General features: G+C 45.5%; 1 protein-coding gene across 2 annotated transcripts in view; it reads left to right on the forward strand.

Annotated features, from left to right (window-relative positions):
• KIF16B (kinesin family member 16B) overlaps positions 1–19,490 on the forward strand; it is a 285,893-nt gene extending 266,403 nt beyond the window's left edge. For both annotated transcript variants that reach the window (XM_070419883.1, XM_070419884.1), the window contains one exon: positions 18,363–19,490. In XM_070419883.1, coding sequence (XP_070275984.1) covers positions 18,363–18,521 — 159 coding nt within the window. In that variant the 3' untranslated portion in view covers positions 18,522–19,490. The remainder of the gene's footprint in view (positions 1–18,362) is intronic.
• Positions 19,491–21,593: the final 2,103 nt, after the last annotated feature.

The raw sequence follows: 21,593 nt of genomic DNA on the forward strand, positions 1-21,593 counted from the left end.
AAGCCCTCATCAGAAAATTGGATGCTAAAGACATAGCAAGAACACTCAGGAGGAAACAAAGCAGCTAGAGCCCAGAGTAAAGACTTGACTCCCAGCTCTACTGGCTCCAGGGTGTTTAGCAGACACTTCACTAAGCGAAGAGCTTATGACTAAAGCCAGGATTCCCCTTCATCTCCACCAACCCAGTCCTGCCCAGTGCATGCTATTCCAAGTCCCCTTTACCTACAGTGATAGTGGCCTTGGCCCTGATGGACAATTGCAGTGTGTGTGAGTGACCCACGAGGTGTCTCAGCTTTCCTCCCTCAGCCTTCTCCGAAGCCCAGGCCGCTCCCTGTAGCCCTGACTGTGCCAGGCCAGAGGCTGGAGGGAGGTGAGGTCCTGGAGGTAACTCTCAGGGCAGAGGGGTATGGATAAATGTGCCTGGCTCCCATCCTTTACTGGGACGATCTGGAAGCACGTTCCACATGTTTTTCCCAGGGTCCCCAGCAGGACTGAGTGCAGTCTCCCACAGCGGTAATGCACTGCACAGCGCCCATTTATTGGTGCTTTTTCTTCTCTCACTTTCCCACCTCTTTGCTTCCATGTCCAGGACCACCCCTATATCAGCCACCTCAGTCTCTACTTTCAGGGGGTCTCAGGCAGAGTCACTTGCCCAGAGGTAACTACTCTGACCATCTGGGGGAAGGAGCCAGGAGGAAGAGAGAGGTATATGTGTGTGCAGGTGTACACACAAGCCTTACGTTTTATGTATGTGTGTATTTTTTAAAACATTCTTTTAAATGTCAGTTACAGGTACGCTCAAATAGTTCTGTCTGGCCTTTCTGAAAAGCAGTCTCTGCCTTTGTTTACCCTCCCATTTCCCTTTCCCCACCAGCTACTCCTGCAATACATTTTGGTATTTTTCTTCAAACTGAAATTGTATTCGTGCATTGCTACTTTTTAAATTTTTGTTCCAATGTCAGGTGCTATCTGTCAACACCTCACTGTGAAGGGTGCTTCCCTCAGATGCACCCCAGCCCTACCACCCTCCTCAGGCATGCAGTGTTGGGTCTGCTGGCTTGTTTGCTTAGTTTATTACATACTGATTGCTGTTCAACTTCAAATGCTTGGTCAGTTTCCAAAAACTTTCAGAGCATCAGGTAATTCCTGAATTCAGCCTCCTTGGCAAACTCCTGGAAACTCTTGCCTCTTCTAGTCAGACTGAGTCACACATACTGTGATCTCCCTTCTCTGTCGTTCTTTACTTTCTCTTGAATTGTTCCCCCTGCTTCCTGTGCCTGTGTTTTCCTCTTTCTTGATTTACTTCCTGATTTTGATGGAGCTCATCTCCAGTAGCTTTCTGAGAAGGGATGTGTAAGAGGTGAAGAGGACCTGTTTGAAAATGTCTTTCTTCACCGGCACACTGGCTGCATAGGATCTGTTAGTGGGGAATTGTTGTCTTTCAGAGTTTCAAAGGGATTGCTCCATTGTCTTTTAACTCTAGTGCCACTAAGTGGTTCAAAGCCATTTTGATCTTAATCCTTTGTATGTGACAGGATACTTCTCTCGCCCCTTCCAAAAGCCTTCCCTCTGCCCCATTGTTCTGAGCTTGCACAATTCTACTTTGGGGAGCAGTCATTAATTCAACTTCATGTGCATTATCTTTCTCATGTCCTGCATTTTGGGGAGATTTTTCATGATTTCCTCTCTTAATGTTTTGGGGTTTTTTTCCTGTTGTTTCTTTCTTGAAATTTGTTGTGTTGATCTTCTGATCTGGTCTTTCTCTCATTTTTCTATCTCCTCTATTTTCCATTTCTCTCTCTTCCTCCCCTCCGATGCTTCCTTCCGTCCCTTAATTGGTCTTATCCACAGATTGAGAAGCACCATGCTATGTGGTCCACCTCACTCTCCCTTTCCTGTGTTAACACTGAACTTGTTACTTTTGCATCTTCTAATGCTGTTTTAGACCTGAAGGCCTAGCTTCATGTATCCTGGACTAATCTACACTAATAAAAGAGAAACATGGTAATTAGCGTACGACCGCTACCCTTTTCATTGGCTAATCAGTGAGTATATGCAAATTAACTGACAACCAAGATGGCGGCCGGCAGCCATGCACTGAAGCGAACAGGGAGGCTTGCTTGCTCCAGTGACTGGCGGACTCCAACGTTCCCTGCCTGCCGCTGCCGGCCTCTGACCTGGCAGTTTGAAACACTGTAACAAATATAGAAGCTAAACAAAACCCCAGAAACCAGCTTTCAGCCGCCGGGATCTCAGAGCTGGAGTTATACATTGTTTCGATTATAGAACACAAACAAACCAGATACCTGCTTCAGCAGCAGAAGCCTCAGAGCTAGAGCCAGAGCTAAAGCTGGCCCAGAATAAAAAAAGAAAAGAAAAGAAAAAAAGGAGCGGTTGGGAGCTTAAGTCAATCACCAGCCTGAAAGCAGCCCTCAGCCCCTCACCCAGACTGGCCAGGCACCCCAGTGGGGACCCCCACCCTGAAGGGTGTGAGACCAGCTGCAAACAGCCATCATCCCTTCATCCAGGCTGGCCAGGCACCCCAGTGGGGACCCCCACCCTGATCCGGGACACCCTTCAGGGCAAACCAGCCTGCCCCCAGGCCTCTATCCTATATAGTAAAAGGGTAATATGCCTCCCAGCACCGGGATCAGTGGAGCCGCGAGGCCTCCTGGCACCAGATCAGCGTGACAGGGGGCAGCGCCCAACCCCCTGATTGGCCCTGCTCTGTGCGTGACAGGGGGTGGGCTGCAACCTCCCCATCGACCCTGCCTTGAGTGTAACGGGGCGGTGCCCCAACCCCCCAATCGGCCCTACCCTGAGCGTGACTGAGGGTGGCATCGCAACCTCCCAATCCACCCTGCTCTGTGCATGACACGGGGCGGTGCCCCAACTCCCCAACCAGCCCTGCTCTGAGCCCGACCAGGGGCTGCACATAGGGATTGGGCCTGCCCTCTGCCACCCAGGAGCAGGCCTAAGCCAGCAGGTCGTTACCTCCCGAGGGGTCCCAGACTGCGAGAGGGCACAGGCCGGGCTGAGGGACCCCCCCTTTCCCCCTCGAGTGCACAAATTTTTGTGCACCGGGCCTCTAGTCTATATATATTAAAGGATAATATGCAGAGTGTCCCCTAGGGAGTTTGACGGGAGACTGGGAGTTCTATCACTCACTATGACGTGTACTGACCACCAGGGTGCAGTGCAGAACGAAGGAAGGCCCCAGCCGGCAACTGGGGAAGGGAGGCCCCTACCAGCAGCCAAAAGGCCCTGATCCGCCCTGATCGCCAGCCAGGCCTACTCATGCATTAATGTCGTGCACTGGGCCTCTAGTCAATTATATTTATTTCCATGATGTTGGTACTGTTCCTCTTCATACACTTTCTTTGTTGCAACAGCCCAAAAGACATATTCAGAATTACTCTTGTGATGTGTATATTTTAAGAACCACAGTCTCTGTGTTATCTCCACTGAGTTCTCTGTTCTCTTCTTATATCAACATTTGGGAATCATTTTTTCTCATGTAAATTTTAATTTGGCTTTCTTTTTTTAAATATATTTTTTTATTGATTTCAGAGAGGAAGAGAGAGGGAGAGATAGAAACATCAGTGATGAGAATCATTGATTGGCTGCCTACTGCATACCCCACACTGGGGATCGAGCCCACAACCCAGGCATGTGCCCTGACTGGGAATCAAACAGTGATCTCCTGGTTCATAGGTCAATGCTCAACCACTGAGCCAAACCAGGGCTGAATTTGGCTTTCTTGAAAATGTATCAGTTCCCTTCACTCCATTAATTTATATTTGTTCCCCAAATAAATTGTGCTTTTCTTATATAAAAGGTGCTCGTGGTGGCCTTTGACAATGAACCTTCATACTGCCCTCTGTTGCCTTTGTAAACACATCTTCATTTTAGAATTCAACTAAAATTGACGGTCCCTTTTTCTTCTATATATATCACATGTTTCATAATGGTAATGAACCATAGCACATGTTGCAGCCCTTTGAGACAATATTGGGGAAGTGGATAAAAACATCAGTTTGTTCAAATTCTCTACAGTTTTCTCTTTCTTATTTGCCTATGAAAAGCTCCCATTCATTTTTAGATAAACTTATTTTTATTCCCAGGAATTCATTACATTGCCAGTACATTTATATATGTGATATTCATTTCAGACAACCGAAAAAGAAATGAGGGCTTTCTCTAGTCTGTTTTCTAATTTAGATCACCTGTTTACTATATGAGTAAAGTTAGGAAATTGATGTTGAAACCAAGAAAACCTTTGTGAATTAGAGTTGAAAATGGTAGTAAATGAAGCCATCACCCTGTCTGCATGGATGTTTTTGGCCAACTGGGAAAAGGCAGTGGCTCATCGGGCTTTTATTTCGGAGCCCTGAGGATGAGTGCTATGAACAGCAAGGGGACTCTGTCCGCTCTTACTGAACTCCTCAGTCTGGGGTACTTATGCTTTTTGGTTTATGTCACTGCTGATTTACCATTTCTTTTTCATTTATAGTGCTTATCTTCCACTTCACAAAATTGCGTTTATTTGCAGTCCCTCGTTTGAAAAACTCGGGCATATCCAAATAATAGCTCAGCCAATATAAACTGACATTTCTTATTTTGAAAGGCAGTTTCCTTGTGGCAGAAACTGTGGATGTCAAATTAGTCCTAATTAGCCCATTATTTCTTAGGCTAAATGTCCCAGAGAGTTTTCCAAGATCCCCTAACTAGTAGGATTTCCCTTTGATCTTACAGATCTTCTTTCTGTCCACATTTTGCCAATACTTCTTTCTAGTCCTTTCTGCACTACTTCCACCTGAAAACAAATGGATGCTAAAAGTTTTGAGGACTGGAAGACTGATGCTTACGCAGTTTCAGGTTCATTTGATGTTTATCACAGCCAGACGGGAGTGTCCTTGAAAGTCCATGTTTGATCAACTGCCTAATCAGCTACATTCTTCACCACTGTTCTGCAGCAATTTCTCAGATGGTAACAGAGGGTCAGGACAGTTTTAAGAGTTTCTAAAGTTTGGCTCTGAATCATAAATTAAGATTTGATAGACTTCTTTCTTTCCAGTCATTTAGTAAACTTCCCTTGTTCAGGAGAAAGGAGACACTATAAACCCGTGAAATTTTGCTACAGTGTAAGAGCCTAAGGAACAAACAACACCACGGTGCTTCAGGAAGTTCATGGTTTTGGTGTGTGTATATATATATATGATGCTTAATTCTGTAGATTTCTGTAGATAATATCTGTTTGGTAAAGGAATTTTTCTATTTTCCCTTTCTGGTATGAAATCTATACCTACCCCATCCTTTTTTAGAATGAGAGATGTTATATTAGAGAAGTTTTGGCCTGGCTTTTCTCCCTGCTCCACCTTCCCTGACATCATTCACCTCAGTCATTGTCCCCAGTGAAGGGGATCATTGGTGCAGATGATCCAAATCCCCAGCTAATCCTCTCAGTGGGGTGGGGTCACAGGCCCACCACTTGGGGCCACAGTTCTCATCACACCTGGGGCATGACCATGGCTTCCCGGCATTGAGGACAGTGCGTAGACAGTGGGGAGTAACGCCCAAAGCAAGAGGATAATCTGCAAGGCAAACAGTCCCACAAGGATCATCAGGAGCCCCTGACCCAGACAACAAAAAGGGGCACTGGAGCTTTTCTCCCGGAGTCTCAAGAGCTTACCCTCTTGCCCTAGAACTCAGAGACAGAGTGTTATTCTGATGGCCCAGGGCAAGGCCAGCCAAAAACAAACAAACAAAAAAACCACATGTGATTGTAATACAAATGGCCGTAGGTCCTACAGTAAAGGAAAGGATTGTTCTGTTCAACCACAGGTACTGCCAGGGAGACAGTCATCCAGGATCCTACAGCATTGCACCCTATCCAGTTCTGGGTTCTGCTAACAGGGAAACTTTGGGATGCCAGTAATTAATATGCAACTACCTCTTGATTCAGTTCTCAGGTTTTTCAGAACCTGGTTCTTTGAATCTGAGTTTAAATACATTACAGCCAAGAGGTACCAGCCAGCACCATTGTTATTTCAAAGTCTGTCAGTCAAATTGGTCACTGGGAGCCATCATTCTATTTCAAAATGTCAGGGAGCTCGTTGAAGGTTTATACCTACAGGAAGGAATCATGAGCTTAGAAACAAAGAAAAGAATTTTGTTTTTCTCCAGATGGTACTTTTCAGAATCTCAGTAGCCAAATTGTATCTTAAAATGAGCTTTTGGGGAGGTGGGATAATGAATTTACCTGATACATATTACCTGATTTTTAACTTATTTTAATATGATTCCCCATTTTGAAAAACAGGTTAATTTATTTTATATTATTTTTTTAACTTTAAAGCAACTCTTAAACTAAAGGGTCTGCCAATATCTGATAGGAGATGACCTGGGATTCTTGCTGTCTTCTCCTTTCCTTTGAAGGGGAAAGCATTCAAGTTAAATACTTCCACATTTTAAACCCATGTGTTTTTAAACAAATAAAAGAGGGGGGGAAATGAACAGATTTGCAGATGAGCTCCCTGAGGAGAAAGTATGTAGAATACATATTGGGAGTTGGGATCTGCCCTGAGCCCTTTATAGAGGAGCTCATTTAATCTTCTAATCCTAAAATGATAATAAAATCAGATGAGGAAACTGCAAGGCAGAGGCGTTCAGGGACTTACCCCAGACCCCTGTGCTGTCATGCCCCTGTGCCCAGCGTAGTGGCTGCAGAATGACTAAGTGCCCTCGGAGATGGCATACAGTGCAGAGACTACACCAACCTTGTGGTTCAGATGCATGCTGTTGCTATGCATCTGTGTTTACTGTTACCCATCTCTACCTAGAGCCAATAAACAGAAGTCAAAGAACTGGGGTGAGCCCCAGGAACTGGGCTTCTCCCACAGTGTCCTCCCATATTTTGCTTCAAATGAAGTTTAGAGCAGGGCCTGTCAGACTGTCTGGAAGCTATTTGTTGACTCTGTTAGAGCTGATGTGTGCTGTCAATTCTGGCTCACAGGTGCAGCATAAACTCAGTTCCTCTCTCCCCCTCCATGAGCTGAAAAGATGGGACTGCTATTGACTTGTGCTGGGGAGAAAAGCTAAGTCCACCTCACTGTCTAAGCAGATTCAGGTGTTTCTCAAGTGGCTTGTTTGTGGAGGTTCACCCTAAGCCTGCTGGATGGCCAGGCTGAGTCATCATAATCATTGAAGCTACTTAATACCCCGAGCTGGGACATCAGCCTGTGATAATTGAATAGCACATGGGCTTTAAGTGCACATCCCTTATAAAATTTTAAAGCTTGCTGGATTTTATTAGAATATTTGAACCAGACTGAGTATATTACATTTATGAGTCCAACTGATGCAGGACCATAATTATTCAACACAATATGCTTATGTCATTAAACTCATAAAGAAGATTCTCTGAGTCACTGTAATGAATAGTTTTGATTCTGTAATCACAGACTAACATTTCACCCTGATGAGTTTTAACTGGGAGCTCGCAAAATTTTCTATAACATCAAGACTTAAATGCTGTATTTTGCATGATGACTACTTCAAGTATTTACTTTAAAACCTAGGATAGATAGAAAAGTACCTGCTAAGACAGAATTATTCATTAGAAATACGAAAAAGGTTGGAAGAGGTTGGCATGAAGTAGAATAGGACTGTAATTGATGACTGGTCATAAATTATAAATAAAAACCAAAGAAAGATTGTTTCATTCTACTTTGACTAATTTCATTTATTCCCTCATCTCTTACCTTATTCTCAAACACATGTATTTTGTATATTACTGTGTGATAAACTACTTCAAAACTTGTGCCTTTAAAGCAACAACCATTTGATTGGTATGGATTCACTGGTTCTGGAATTTGGGCAGGGCTCAGCTGGGTGGTTCATTTTTCCAGGTGGTGTCAGGTCAGGCCATTTGTATGGCTGCATTCTGATCCTGCCTTCACTGAGGACTGGGCCCAGCTGGGGCGCCAGAATCTGCAAGGCCATTTCTTCACTCTCAGCACTATCTCCAGTGTATTCCCTTGGTTAAAACATGTAATGGGCTCCAACCTGAAGGCTTGGTAGTACTCAAATGGTCCAAGAGAAGAGAGGTTCCCCAGGGCACGGGACAGAACCCCAGTTGTGAGAAATGGTACAGAGCTGCTGACTCAGTGAGCAGTGCATTCCAGGAGTGCACACCCTACTCTGAATGGGCCACACATGGTACCCAGGCCAGCCCGAAACTCTGCTTCCCCACCGTGAGGCTTTGTACATGCTGTCGCTACTGCCTTGAACAGATCTCTTCTAGTATCTTTCTCTAATACCTTCACCTCTTACTTTTTACTCACCCCTCAGGTCTTAGCATAAATGTCACCAATTGCCAGGACTGGGCTGTATGTCTTCTTTCTGTGTGCTCCAAAGCACTTCATTCTGTTTTCTTAAAGCCATACTAGAGGCCCAGTGCACGACATTTGTGCACTTTGGGGGAGGAGGGTTCCCCCAGCCCGGCCTGCACCCTTTTGCAGTCTGGGAGCCATGGGGGGGGCGGGGGGGGGGGGGTAGAGAGATAGTCGGCAGTCGGACATTTTTAGCGCTGCCTCGGAGCAGGGAGAGGCTCCTGCCACCACCGGTGCCAGCCATCAGCTCGACTTGTGGCTGAGTGGTGCTCCCCCTGTGGGAGCACACTGACCACCAGGGAAAAGCTCCTGCATTGAGTGGCTGCCCCCTGGTGGTCAGTATGCATCATAGTGACTGGTAGTTCCACGGTTCGGTCAATTTGCATATTAGCCTTTTATTATATAGGATTTTAATTGCTGCTTCACCTGTCCACTCTGAAAGGCTTGCAGGTTTCTTAGGACAAGAACTGGTCTTATTCACCACTTAATTCCTAGCAGCACGAGCATGTAGCTCTCAATAAATAGTTGCTGGGTGAAGGAATAAAGCCTGAAGAAAGAGGAGTCAACAAAGACCAAACCTTTATCCAGTCCTTAAAAAATAAGTAGGATTTAGATGCTGGAAGCAAAGCACCAATAAGAACGATCCTGAACAGTGGGCCAGCCCAGGCTCCTGGTCAGGGCAGGCACTGTCTGTTTTATTCAACAGCTGACACCCAGTGCCTGGCACACTGCTTCCTGTAGAGCAGGTGTGCAGTAACTATGTTCTGGATAAAAGAACTGCTTGAATCAAACTGTCCTTATTTATCCTGGCCAGGTATTGATTAAAGCAATGGTTCTCAACCTTGGCTGCACATTAGAATCACCTGGGAATCTTTTTAAAATCCTGATTTCTGGGCCTCATCCTCCGGAAATTCTGTTTCTTTGTTACTAATGTTGTGGCCCCACCCCATAACAAAGAAACAGAATTTCCAGAGGATGAGGCCCAGAAATCAGGATTTTAAAAAGATTCCCAGGTGATTCTAATGTGCAGCCAAAGTTGAGAACCACTGGATTAGAGCATCATCCCAATACCGCAAACTGTCCTAATTTCATCAGAGTGTGTAGGATGTTTTGGGCATGTTGGGAAAGCAATCCAGTATGTCTGATCCAGTGGAGACAAGTTTTAGGATAGCCAGAGAGAGAGGTGTTCAGACTAGAATTTATGAGAGTTTATCATGAGGAAGACTAGACCAGGTGAATAATATTGATTCCACTGGGTTGACTCGTGACATCTGGCTAGTAGTGACCAGACCTCTCTCAAGTCTAGAAATATCCTAGTGTGTCCTTACCCAGACCTGATCTGTCTTCAGAGCCCATCAGCCGATGATGAATTTTTCTAGGGCTTCAAGGTAAATGAAACCTCTAAGTCCTATGAGACTGATAGTTGTCTTTAAGCTGCCACTTGTGGCTAATGACTTCTGGAAATGAAGAATGCCATTGAACTGTCTTCCCTGTTAATATGTCACAATGGAAAGGTGGATAAAGCCCTATTATATTTTTAAAGACCATTACAATTTTAATTTCAATAATTTTAAATTACATTGAGGATTTATGTTAAAATTTTGAAAAATAATGAGGGCTCCACAACAATGAGATGGCTGGGAAAATCATTAGAATGACACAACTAGTGTGATATATTGCACATGAAATAAGCAGTAGGCTGCAGTTGTAGTCATGAGCCCTATTAAAATTGAAACTTTTAACATAAGACGGCCATGATTTTATCCCCCTGCTAATTAAAATGGAAGGAAGGGGGCCAAAAGATAAAAAGGTAAGGTCTTTCAAACGTTTCTGAGGCTCTATTCGCATAGCCACATCTTCTAGACCAGGGGTGGGCAAACTTTTTGACTCGAGGGCCACAATGGGTTCTTAAACTGGACCGGAGGGCCGGAACAAAAGCATGGATGGAGTGTTTGTGTGAACTAATATAAATTCAAAGTAAACATCATTATATAAAAGGGTATGGTCTTTTTTTTTTTTTTTTTTTTTTTTTTTTTTTTAGTTTTATTCATTTCAAACGGGCCAGATTTGGCCCGCGGGCCGTAGTTTGCCCACGGCTGTTCTAGACCCACACACAGTGGTTGACTGAATTCAGGGTAAATTCTGAGAGCCTACATGAGCATGGTATGGACAAGTTCAGGAACAAGGGCTGCCTTTACATTTACACATTACAATTCATGCTGAAAGGATTGCACTATGAGAATTATCTTAGGCCCTTCTCCTGATTGAGGAGCCAGTCATTTTGTCAGTCTCTTATGGTCTGACCTTGGCTAAGTTGCTGCCTCTTGGGATCTCAGTTTCTTCATCTGCAAACAAAGGATACCCATACCTGTCCTCCTCCTCAGCATGTCAGAGCTCATATAAGCTCATGAACTAGGAAATGCTTTGTGCAAAGTGTTTGCAAACCCAAATCCGGATTAAAGCCCCCCATGCTCTCCTTCAAGTCCAGCTGTTCCCCACACAGAGCCCTCCACATACTGTCCTTGCTCCTTGTTCCCACTGTCTGCTGGTTTTAGACACTATTCTTCCTCCCTCCTTTCCAGACCCTAGACCTGAAAGGAAATGACCGCAAGATGGGAAGGGCCACGCCATTTAATGCCCCGTGGATCTCACAGGGTGTTTGCCGGGATGGACTATAGAGCATGTGACCAGTCCCTATGATCAGACTAGAATTTCATCTAGAAGTCCCCGAGGTGAAAAGCACCCAGCAGAGGTGCTGTAAAGGCCAGCTTTTACCAAGGCTGTTCCAGTAACTTAAGTACTTGTCCTGTCAGCCAGAGCTGAAACAGAAATTGTGTTGTAGGTCACACATGATGAAACATGTTAACATAATGACCTTCATCAAGGGTGCCTAAAATGAAATAGCATGTACCAGCACATTATATTCCATTTTTTTTCCCTAATACAGTGTATTGATTGAGGTACTAGGCTAAAACTCTAAAATAATCAACTAAATTCTGGCTGAATTACACTGTGAGGAGTGTGTCTCAACTTTTAGAATTCAGTAACACAGCTAATAGATCATATTAGCCTCTGTTTTGGTTCAAAAGATTAATAATGTTTATTTTTTAAAATATGTTTTTATTGACTTTTAGAAAGAGAGGAAGGGAAAGGGATAGAGAGATTGAAACATTGATGAGAGAGGAGCATCATTGATCAGCTGTCTCCTGTACACCCCCCACTAGAGATTACTTAACCTCCTAGACCTCAGTTTCTTTTCTAGAAGATGAAGATAAGCGTGGTCCCTCCTAAGTTGTTGTGGTAATTGAATGAGATATGCCATTACAAGTTTTCACTCTGTCCAGAACTTTGCAAGCCCTTGATAAATGGCCTTTTCATAAGAGTAATGAGATGACTGGTCACCCTGGGGTGTGCATGCAGAAGACGGTGCTAAGGGAATACTCAGAGGAGTCTTGGCAGGTAAGAGTTAAAGGGGGAAAACGTGCCACTTTGGAAAGCAGGGATCATGAGCCTGTTAGGGAGTGTCTGACAATCTGTATGGCCCTCATCCTCCCATTGGTCTCTCTAGGCCTCCTCTTTAACAACTCATAGTCCCTACAAGATTTTTTCTGTGTTGAAGGGATTTTAAAGACACATGTCAGTTTAATGCTTTGGGAAAGACCCATGGACCCATCTCTCCCTGTTACTTCTACGCCCTGCTCAGTGGAACCTGCATATATTGAACTACAATAAGCTCACAGCCTGTAGAAGAAAGGACTTTATGACCACAGGGTACATAGCATCAATACGGAAATACGCCCTTAAAGATTAGCCATCTAAATTTGACTTCTTGCAAGTATTGATAAGAAAAAACCATATACTTCACTGTTGGTCCACGTGGCAAAATTAAATAACCTACATAAATGTCTAATATATTTCTTATTCTTAAATCTTTTTACCAATTTGATAAATAAACAACTCACGGACATTCATTTTGCTAGTTCCTTCCCTCCCCTGTGTCTCCTATCCTTCCTATCCCCTCTACCCCAGCCCTTCCTCTCTTGCCCTCCACTGCCAGCCACCCATCTCCTGTGGCCCCTGATCCTCTTGGCCCCTCCTTTCCCTCCATCATTCCCACTCCCACAGACCCTCTCCCAGACTCCTTGCTCTGCTGCTCTGTTTCCCGATTTGCAATGCTGTTGAAAGAGGATTTGTTTTCCTCTGACTCTCATCCTTCAAGTGTCTGAGGCAGGGCTGATATGTCGCACAGCCCCAGCAGGTGCGACCTCTGTTCATGGTGGCCCAGATCCAGGTGTTTAATAGAGTCAGGTGTGACACCCATCACCAGGCTGGGCGGGCTTTGCAGGCCTTCTATGGTCCCTAATGGCTACAGATACTTAAATGTGCCTGCTGTTGTTTGTGGGCGCGGCTACAGTGTTTTGGCCAGGTTCAAGCCTCAGACTAATGAAAGGACAGGGTCCTCTCATTGCCACGTGCAAGTCCCAGCTGGAGGGCAGGGCCCTCCCAGCACAATCATAGCCAACAGCTGTGGTTGTAAGCTTGAACCTATGGTCTGAACACGTGGCCCCACGTGCCTTGTGATAGAGTTCGGGTGCATGCAGTTAAGTGAGGATGAAACTCACGAGAATGCTGTAAACAACTTGATCACGCCCCTACTTTGCCTCGTGGCATCTGCTATAAAATAAAGACACGGCTTGTGGGCGCTGGCGCTGTCTCCTCATCAGGGAGCAGCGTCCCATCGAGACCCAGCTTTCATTCTCTTATCTGTCTTTCCTTAATCCTTTCACCCCCCCCTCCCCGCCCCCACTCAGTTTACCTTTGGCTGCAACAGTTGTTCTTTTTTTTTTTAAGGGAGAAAAATGCCATGTGAAAGAAACAGAAATTGGATATTGGATTTTACAAACTCTTTTCTTACTTTGCCCTTATAACCAACCCTGATAAGTCACTTAAATTCCTAATGTTCTTCGAGTTTTGTAATGATCCTTTATACAGTGTGCTGCCCTGGGGATACCGTGTGGCACCTGGACTTATGTTTCACATACCAGGCTGAGTGGGATGTGCTTTGTGCACAGTAAAGGGAGGGCTTGGGCAAGAACTTTAATCTTCTCCCTTCAGCTATATATGCCGTGGAAAACTTTGTGAGAACAGGCAGCAAAAATTAAGTAAATATGTGTCTATATAAGTAAGCGGTTTATATATAACTAGAGGCCCGGTGCACAGAAATTTGTGCACTTTGGGGAGGGGGGGTCCCTCAGCCTGGCCTGTGCCCTCTCGCAGTCTGGGACCCCTCAGGGGATGACCACCTGCTGGCTTAGGCCTGCTCCCTGGGGGGATTGGGCCTAAGCTGGCAGTCAGACATCCCTCTGGCAGCCCGGGAGCCCTCGGGGGGTGTCCACTTGCCAGCGGGGAGCAGGCCTAAGCTGCAGTCGGACATCCTTAGTGCTGCTGAGGAGGCGGGAGAGGCTCCCGCCACCACCGCTGTACTGGCAGCCATCAGCCTGGCTTGTGGCTGAGCAGAGCTCCCCCTGTGGGAGCACACTGACCACCAGGGGGCAGCTCCTGCATTAAGCATCTGCCCCCTGGTGGTCAGTGTGTGTCATAGTGACCAGTCATTCCCAGTCGTTCTGCTGTTAGGGTCAATTTGCATATTACTCTTTTATTATATAGGAGTGCCTGGCCAGCCTGGGTGAGGGGCTGATGACTGTTTGCAGGCTGGCCACAACCCCTTCAGAGTGGGGGTCCCCCCTGTGGTGCCTGGCCAACCTGTGTGAGGGGCTTATGGTTGTTTGCAAGCTGGCCACAGCCTCTTCAGGGTAGGGGTTCCCCCTGGGGTGCTTGGCCAGCCTGGGTGAGAGGCTGATGGCTGTTTGCAGGCTAGCCACAGCACCTTCAGTGTGGGGGGTTCCCACTGGGGTGCCTGGCCATCCTGAGTGAGGGGCTGAGGGCCATTTGCAGGCTGGCCACAGCCCCTTCAGGGTGAGGGGGGGTCCCGCTGAGGTGCCTAGCCAGTCTGGGTGAGGGGCTGAGGGCCATTTTTAGGCTGTCTAAGCCCCCCAACGGGAACCCTCACCCCATGTGGGTGTGGCCATCCTGGGTGAGGGCTGATGGCTGTTTGCAGACTGGCCACGGCCCCTAGCCACCCAGGCTCCCAGTGGAGGCTGGCTAGAAGCAGGTATCTGGGATTTATTTGTCTTCTATAATTGAAACTTTGTTGCCATGAGCGGAGGCCACAGCCGGCTCAGGACAGGCAGGAAGCTTGGCTTCCTCCATCGCCCGGGCAACCAAGCTTCCTGCTTGCTCCAGCTCCGTGGCCTCTGGCCGCCATCTTGGTTGGGTTATTTTGCATATAGTGTCTCTGATTGGCTGATGGGCCTGGCTTGGGGTGTAGTGAAGGTATGGTCAATTAGCATCTTTGTCTTTTATTCGTGTAGATTACCATGTATATTGAGTATCTCGAATAATAAAAGTGTAATATGCTGACTAGACCGGACGTCCTTCCGGACGACTTACCAGATGAAGCCAGGGCTGCGAGGGAAGCCCAGGTCCCAGAGGGAAGCCGGTGCCAGCAGCCAGGGGAAGGAAGGCCTACTCTTGCATGAGTTTCGTGCATTAGGCCTCTGGGATAAAATAGAGTACTAGTACATTGGCTGATCTTGGATTGAGCCCAAAACCCTAAGGTTTTTTGGGGTGTGATTTTTGAGGGATAGTAATAAACTTGACTCACCAGCCACCATTATATGAAGTAGATTTCGTTATTTAAGAAGAGCTCAGACAAAAGAACCAAATCAGCTATGGTTGTATGCCCTCCTGCTAAAGTTAGTCAGTGGGATGTTCGCACTGGAATACCATATAGCAGGGATAGTGAACAATGTACAGCTACGCCAAACAGTGTGCGTGAATCTCACAAACATTGTAAGCAGTGGAAGCCAGGCACAAAGCGTACATGGTGTGAGTCCATCGATATGAAGTTCAAACACTGGTGAAACCAATGGAAGGTGCCAGACATCAGGATAGCAGTTACACTTGAGGGAGGGTGAGGAGGCCAGTGTGCCAGGGATGATGGGGGATTACAGAGGAAAATGAGATGCTGTCTGTGACCTCCACACCCTTCTGGAATTTCAGTTCTGCCTTCTGTCCCCAGCCCTAGACCTAGTGCTTTGTCTTTGTCATTCCCCAGAAAGAGTTTGCCCAGCCCATTTCAAGCATGTGGCTCTGGACACGGCCAACCACGCATGCCTCACCTAACACACGTTAGAGCACTTTGAGGTTAGGCAGAGAATACATCCTACTTGGAGCATATCTTTGAGCAAGGAAGCAGTCAGTATTAAGGAAGCCAAGGCTGCTGAATTACACAAAGCAAAGAAAAAACTCTCTGTAATGTTTACAAGGGAGGCAGATCCTTCCTTCTGGAGTTTTCATCGAGGCATGCTAATGAGCTCATTTAAAGAAAAAGGCATTACCTGCAGCTGGTTTACTGTTCCCTTCCGGTGGTGGTGCCCTTCGTAGGGAAGGTGTCTCCAATACTTTCTCTTTTTCTTTTATTTATATTGTTAACTTCCACTTCTCTCTTCATCATACCCTCCAGGTTTTATTGGCCCTTTAAGGGACCCCTGCTCTGGGAACTAATTATGACAAATGTTGAGACAGCATCTGTTCCCAGTTTTCAATTCCTTCTATTCTGTTAGAATTCATTTTGAAGGTGGCTTTGCCAGAGCATTAGTCTGCAGTTAATGTAACCTGCAGGGGCCTGACGCAGGAGCTGGGGACTGCGGAGGAGCTACCGGTACTGAAGCTACACCTGGGTAGCATCCCAGGTCTCCTCACGCTTTAAACTGCTCCTCATCTTCCTCCTCAATCATTTCACTCCTCCCCTTCCAAAAGCAGTCAGTTGTGCACCTGCATTTCATTGCAAGCATTGGCTCGTCAGGTGTGGGCAGTGTTATTGACTAGAAAGGATGTTGGATGGAATTCGGGTTCCTCTAAAGTGGATATTCACTCTCAGCTTCCCTCCCCCAGAAAAACTGAGGTCAGGTTCCCGTTTACCTCTGATGCAAATAAGTACTGGAGTAAGGTCTTTATTTTTTAGCAGTTGGTTTTGGCACCTTCTTACCTTAACCTGATGGCTGTTTCAAGAACCTTTCAGGAGAGAAATTACAGTGAGACCAGTACGTTAGGATGCTGAACGGTAAACAGAGTCTGAGTTAAAACACTCCTACTCTCTTGACTACTAGCCTTGCTCACTTTCCTTACAACAGTTTCCTCACCTGACAATTGGTATTACAGTAATAAAAAGAGGTAATTCCAGGCACAGTAGGATGATACCATAGGATTAGGTGACTTAAAAACATTTGGGGGGCAGTACACATGTTTATCTTGCTTTGGTGGTGGTTTCACGGGTGTACATATGTCAGGACTCATCAGTTTGCACGTTTGAAAACCGTGCAGGTCTTGTGAGCCAGTTATACTTGCATAAAGCCTAAAAGAACAGATGTGGGAAGATTTTTAGAAACTATAAGTTACTATACAAATGTTAATTATTAGTCATCCTTATTATTGTTTTTTGTCTGTTTTTTTTATAAGTGCAGCAAGGATAGTTATTGAGCATAAGGGCTCTTTTTAAAAAAATATTTGTATTGATTTTTAGAGAGGGGGGAGAGGGAAGGGAAGGGAGAGAGAGAAACATCTAGCTGGGAGTGCAACATCATCGGCTGCCTCCTGCACATGCCCCCACCGGGACCAAGCCTACAACCCGGGCTTGGGAATCGAACAGGCAATCGTTTGGTGCATGGGACTATGTCCAACCAACTGAACCACACTGGCCCAGGGCATCCTTGTTATTCTTTGTAAGAGGGTAGCTAACAAATTTTCCTTAAGCGAAGTGTCTTCTTTCAGAAATAAATTTTAGGTTGGCAGTTCACAGAGGTAGCTGAATTCAACTTACTCTGACAAGGTTTCTCAACTGGGGCACTATTGACTTTTGGAGCCCAAGGAGTCTGTTCTGTGCGTTGTAAGATGTTAGTCTCATCCCTGCCCTTCCCCCACTCCTCCCCCCCCCCACCCCCACCCCGTGACAATAAAAGTGTCTGCAGACACCCTGCTTCTCTTCTGGGGCAATTCACTGGGGTAGGCCTAGGCCATGTTGCTTAGACACATTCTTTCTGTTACTCAAAGTCTGTAATTATTATGTTTAATCTCTAAGTTTGTGACAGGACTGTTTATATTTTTTAAACAAACTGAGACAGTAATAAAGGGTTAGCCTCTTCCCCTTTCCTCCCACCCCCACCATCTGCCTCTGTTTTCTGTTGTGGATAAGATTTGCCTGACCTGAAATATTGTAACTGTTTTTGGTGTCCTCTTTTCCTTTAATGCCTCCTGCCAGCACCCACACCTGATTCCATCCCCAGCAGCTCCGGAGAAAAAGGGCCCAGAGCAATTAATCATAGTCAGAATTTCTTTTCATGGATGATTACAAGATTTGCAAAATGATCTGTAAATATTAGGAGGGATTGACCGTCTAGCCCCGAGTACTTCTTTTCCTTATTTATTAGAAGGATCCAAGGCACGTGCTGACTGTCCCGTTTAAAATCCCAGGCAGCAGCACAGTTAGCATTGTATAGATGGCTCGCTTTCCCCCCCTTTTAATCATCTGCCTACTTAATGAGTAAGTCGGGGGAAATTATTCTAAAAAAGAAAAAGATATTAACTAGTGACAGTGTTGCTGGCGCCTCTGGATGTGTCTGCAGTGAGGCCTGAGGCTGTTGCTGTGAATCCGCTCTGAGCCAGGCCCGCCCCCTGCATAAGGGATGTCATGGCTCCGTGTCCTCGTGGCCCGATGACAGCAGAGGCAGCCAAGGACATTTCCCAGGTGCAGTGTCTAATGACGGCGACAGCTGGATGGGAAGTTGTCTCTGGACATTTCTACTCCCAACAACGTCCTGACCAGGTTTTTAACTCTTGTCTCTTCCCCAGAAATACCTCAGGGACTTTTTCAGCGTGATGCTCCAATCAGCCACGTCCCCCCTACACATCAACAAAGTGGGGCTGACGCTTTCGAAGCACACCATTTGTGAGTTCTCGCCATTCTTCAAGAAAGGAGTCTTTGACTACAGCAGCCATGGGACCGGGTAGAGCTGGGGGTGACAGGACAGCGGAACCACCACTGCAGTGCCTTCTCGTCAAAGCGGGCCTTCGGGTGCGGGGCAGCCTCCCCGGCAGGGTCGGGCCTGCCTCCCGCCTCCTCTCCAGTCGTACCCAGTGCCTGAGCGTAGGGCTGGCGTGCTTTGCTTGCGCATGGTGTCTCTGACGGGTAACCGTTACTGTCCCATTGTGGTTGAATCGTGGCCTTTTCCCCATAGTGCTTCCTTCTCCTGCGGTGAGATGGACATGGCTTGAATACCTTGGGTTCTCTGAGACAAGCCAACATGGGACCTCCCAAAGTGAGTGGCTCACCAGACTGCCCTTAAATGACTTTCATCTGGTCTGAGTCAGAATTTTTGTATAATACCTAAACACTGATGTTTACACAGAATTTCAAATTCTGCAAAAGGGATTTTCAGTCCAATCACGACTGGAGTCTTCCATGCCTGACAAACTGGATGTAGGTGACGTCACTTAAAGCTTCTATAAACCCATACAAATAGGATACTTGCTTCATCTTGAATATTCATGAATTTTTTCCCAAATGTAAATGGCTACTGTGCATTCTCAAGCTTCCTCCACTAATCACAAAATGCATAGCTGAAGGCATATTTTTAAACATAATTTTGTTCACATTTTTGTCATAAAATCTACTGGATCTTTAGCTGGAAACCTAGAATTTGCGGTAGCTGATTAATGATCCCTAAATTACTCAGGACTTAATGTAGCATTGCACATTTATGTACAGTAAAACTGCTTTGCTTTACTAAAGAGAAAAATGTAAGTAGAAAAATATATATATGTGGAATATATTGAACTGTATATAATTTTACCTACAGATTTATATATGTACACACTCCTGTACAATAGTTTTATCAAAGTATATAATCATTCACATAAATTTATTAAAGGTATTTGCTTTTCAAAATTTAAATGGAGCTGCTGTCAATATTAAATGAAGTTATGGAATGTATTATGTAGCTCAGTTTATTTTAAGTTTGCAACATGATCATTTTTACAGGTCTGTTTAAAAACTTACCTAAGGTGCCTGGGAAAATACATAACATACAACAATTCAGTGTCTGTGTTGCAGAAGATGCAGTTATAATAATGATTGAAGTCACAAATGAATGGGTAACAAAACATGTTTACATTCAGTCTTCTAGAATATGCCTGCAAAACAGAGCTCTCCAACTTGAAAAATATATTTAAAGATGCGATTATCCTGACAAGGGGGAAACTATTATTGCACTAATTAGATATCGTAGCTTAGCATGGAAAAAATGAAAAAATGTTTTAATTGCTATGGAAAGACTAGCTTTTGTCTGCAGTTGGGATTACAGGCATAGGTTTAGGGGCAATTTCTACTAGAGAATGTAAACCTAGAGATTAAAGGGTAAAAGCTGGGAGATAGTAATTAACCACAGGTCATTTATTCAAAAGTAATCAAAGATTGTCCCTCATTTGCTGAGTAAACTGGAGGGTTTTTGTTTTCTCAACTGGCCAGATAATCGACCTCCTGCCCTTTTGGACCTGCTCTGAGGCCAGGCTTATGGCAAGCATTTCATTAAAATTACACAGGGTACAACAATAACTCGGCAAGAATAAATAGACATGTTTTTGCGATGTTTAGGAATCAGAAGATGCCCATCTTAAGTAATTAGTGTTGAGTTTAGAGTTCAAGTCTGGCTGGCTCAGGGTTAGGCCAGTTATAAGTGAGCCATTTCACGCCTCTAAGCCTCGGTCTCCATCTGAAAACGAAGCTGTGGTATCAGATGATCCGTGGGTTCCATCCCATCCCATGGGTACAGCCGAGGCAGTAACCACATCAGTGGGGACTGTGCTTCAGTCACAGGGACTGTAACTTGCTTCAGTTACAGGTGTGTGGGTGTGAAATGCAAACTCTAACCGGCCTTGAAGGCAGCTTATTTAATCTGAATAAAACATGAGGGCATCGCAAAAAGCCACTGAAAAGTTTCATCTAAACCAGCAATGGAATCCCTTCTGGAATACAGATAAGACAGATGACAGAGTCAGGATGACAAACTCAAAGCTTCGATAATTTGGATTCGAAGAATTAAAAGAAAATTAGTAAACATGTATTTTATTACTTGCAGGTGCCTCAAATAAGAAAGGTTAAGCCGACCATGTTCAGCACTTCAGACTGAGGTGCCATAGTCAGTTGGACAATCCTAAGGAACGTAAACCGAATTCTTTCAGTGGTTTTAGCACGTCCTGCCAGTTGTTGCTTACATATTAAAATGTGTGCACCAAATTTGTTTATCACCACAAGTGGTATAGCAACCTCCAGCCTGGCTCTCACACAGACCACTCTGATTCTGAAATTAGACTAAAATTCCCCCTTGTGATTAAGGAATAACCAAGTCCTGCATGGACACCTAGAAGATCCTCTGGCCCATAATGTAGAGATGCTTTCAAGATTCATGAGCAGGGTACGCAGGCCCCGGGCCACTTCTGTTTGTACTCATATGAAGAAAGAGCTAGTTCTGCTCCATTTGGCCCTCAGAGCTCTAGGCAGCATATGCTTCAGCGTCTGGTCCCACAGCCTAGAGCATCTGGGAACTCGGAAGTGGAGCTTCAGAACTGCAGTCCCCAGTCTCCCCTCGGGGCACATTGGTGTCCTGGGTTCAACTTTTAAAGGCGATTTCTCCCCTGGAGGACAGGTCTCCCTTGGCACACAGTCCCAGGCACGCCCACCGTTTCCTCCGTGCTCTGGGCGATGGAGGCCGTGTTGCGTCACGTGTCTTGTCAGTACTTGTTCTGGGCCTGCCGCAGGCAAGCTTCATTTCTCAGAGATGACACCTCCAGCCTAACAGGAGAGAGAATATTCAGTGACATCCTGCTTTCCAGACAGTCGTGTTGGCGAGGGGTTTCAAGTACGCTGTCTCACAAATGTGTACAATGACGTCACTAGTCCAGAGTGGAACATTTCTGCCACCTGCCACCCTTGTCCTCCCAGGTTGTTGGTCTTCTTCTCCTCCTCCTTCTCCTCCTCCTCCTCCTCTTTCTCCTCCTCCTTCTTCTTTAAATAACCAAATCAAC

Source organism: Myotis yumanensis, unplaced genomic scaffold, assembly GCF_028538775.1.
Source record: "Myotis yumanensis isolate MYYU_CA2020_CCGP unplaced genomic scaffold, mMyoYum1.0.hap1 SCAF_7, whole genome shotgun sequence".
Classification (NCBI taxonomy): Eukaryota; Metazoa; Chordata; class Mammalia; order Chiroptera; family Vespertilionidae; genus Myotis; species Myotis yumanensis.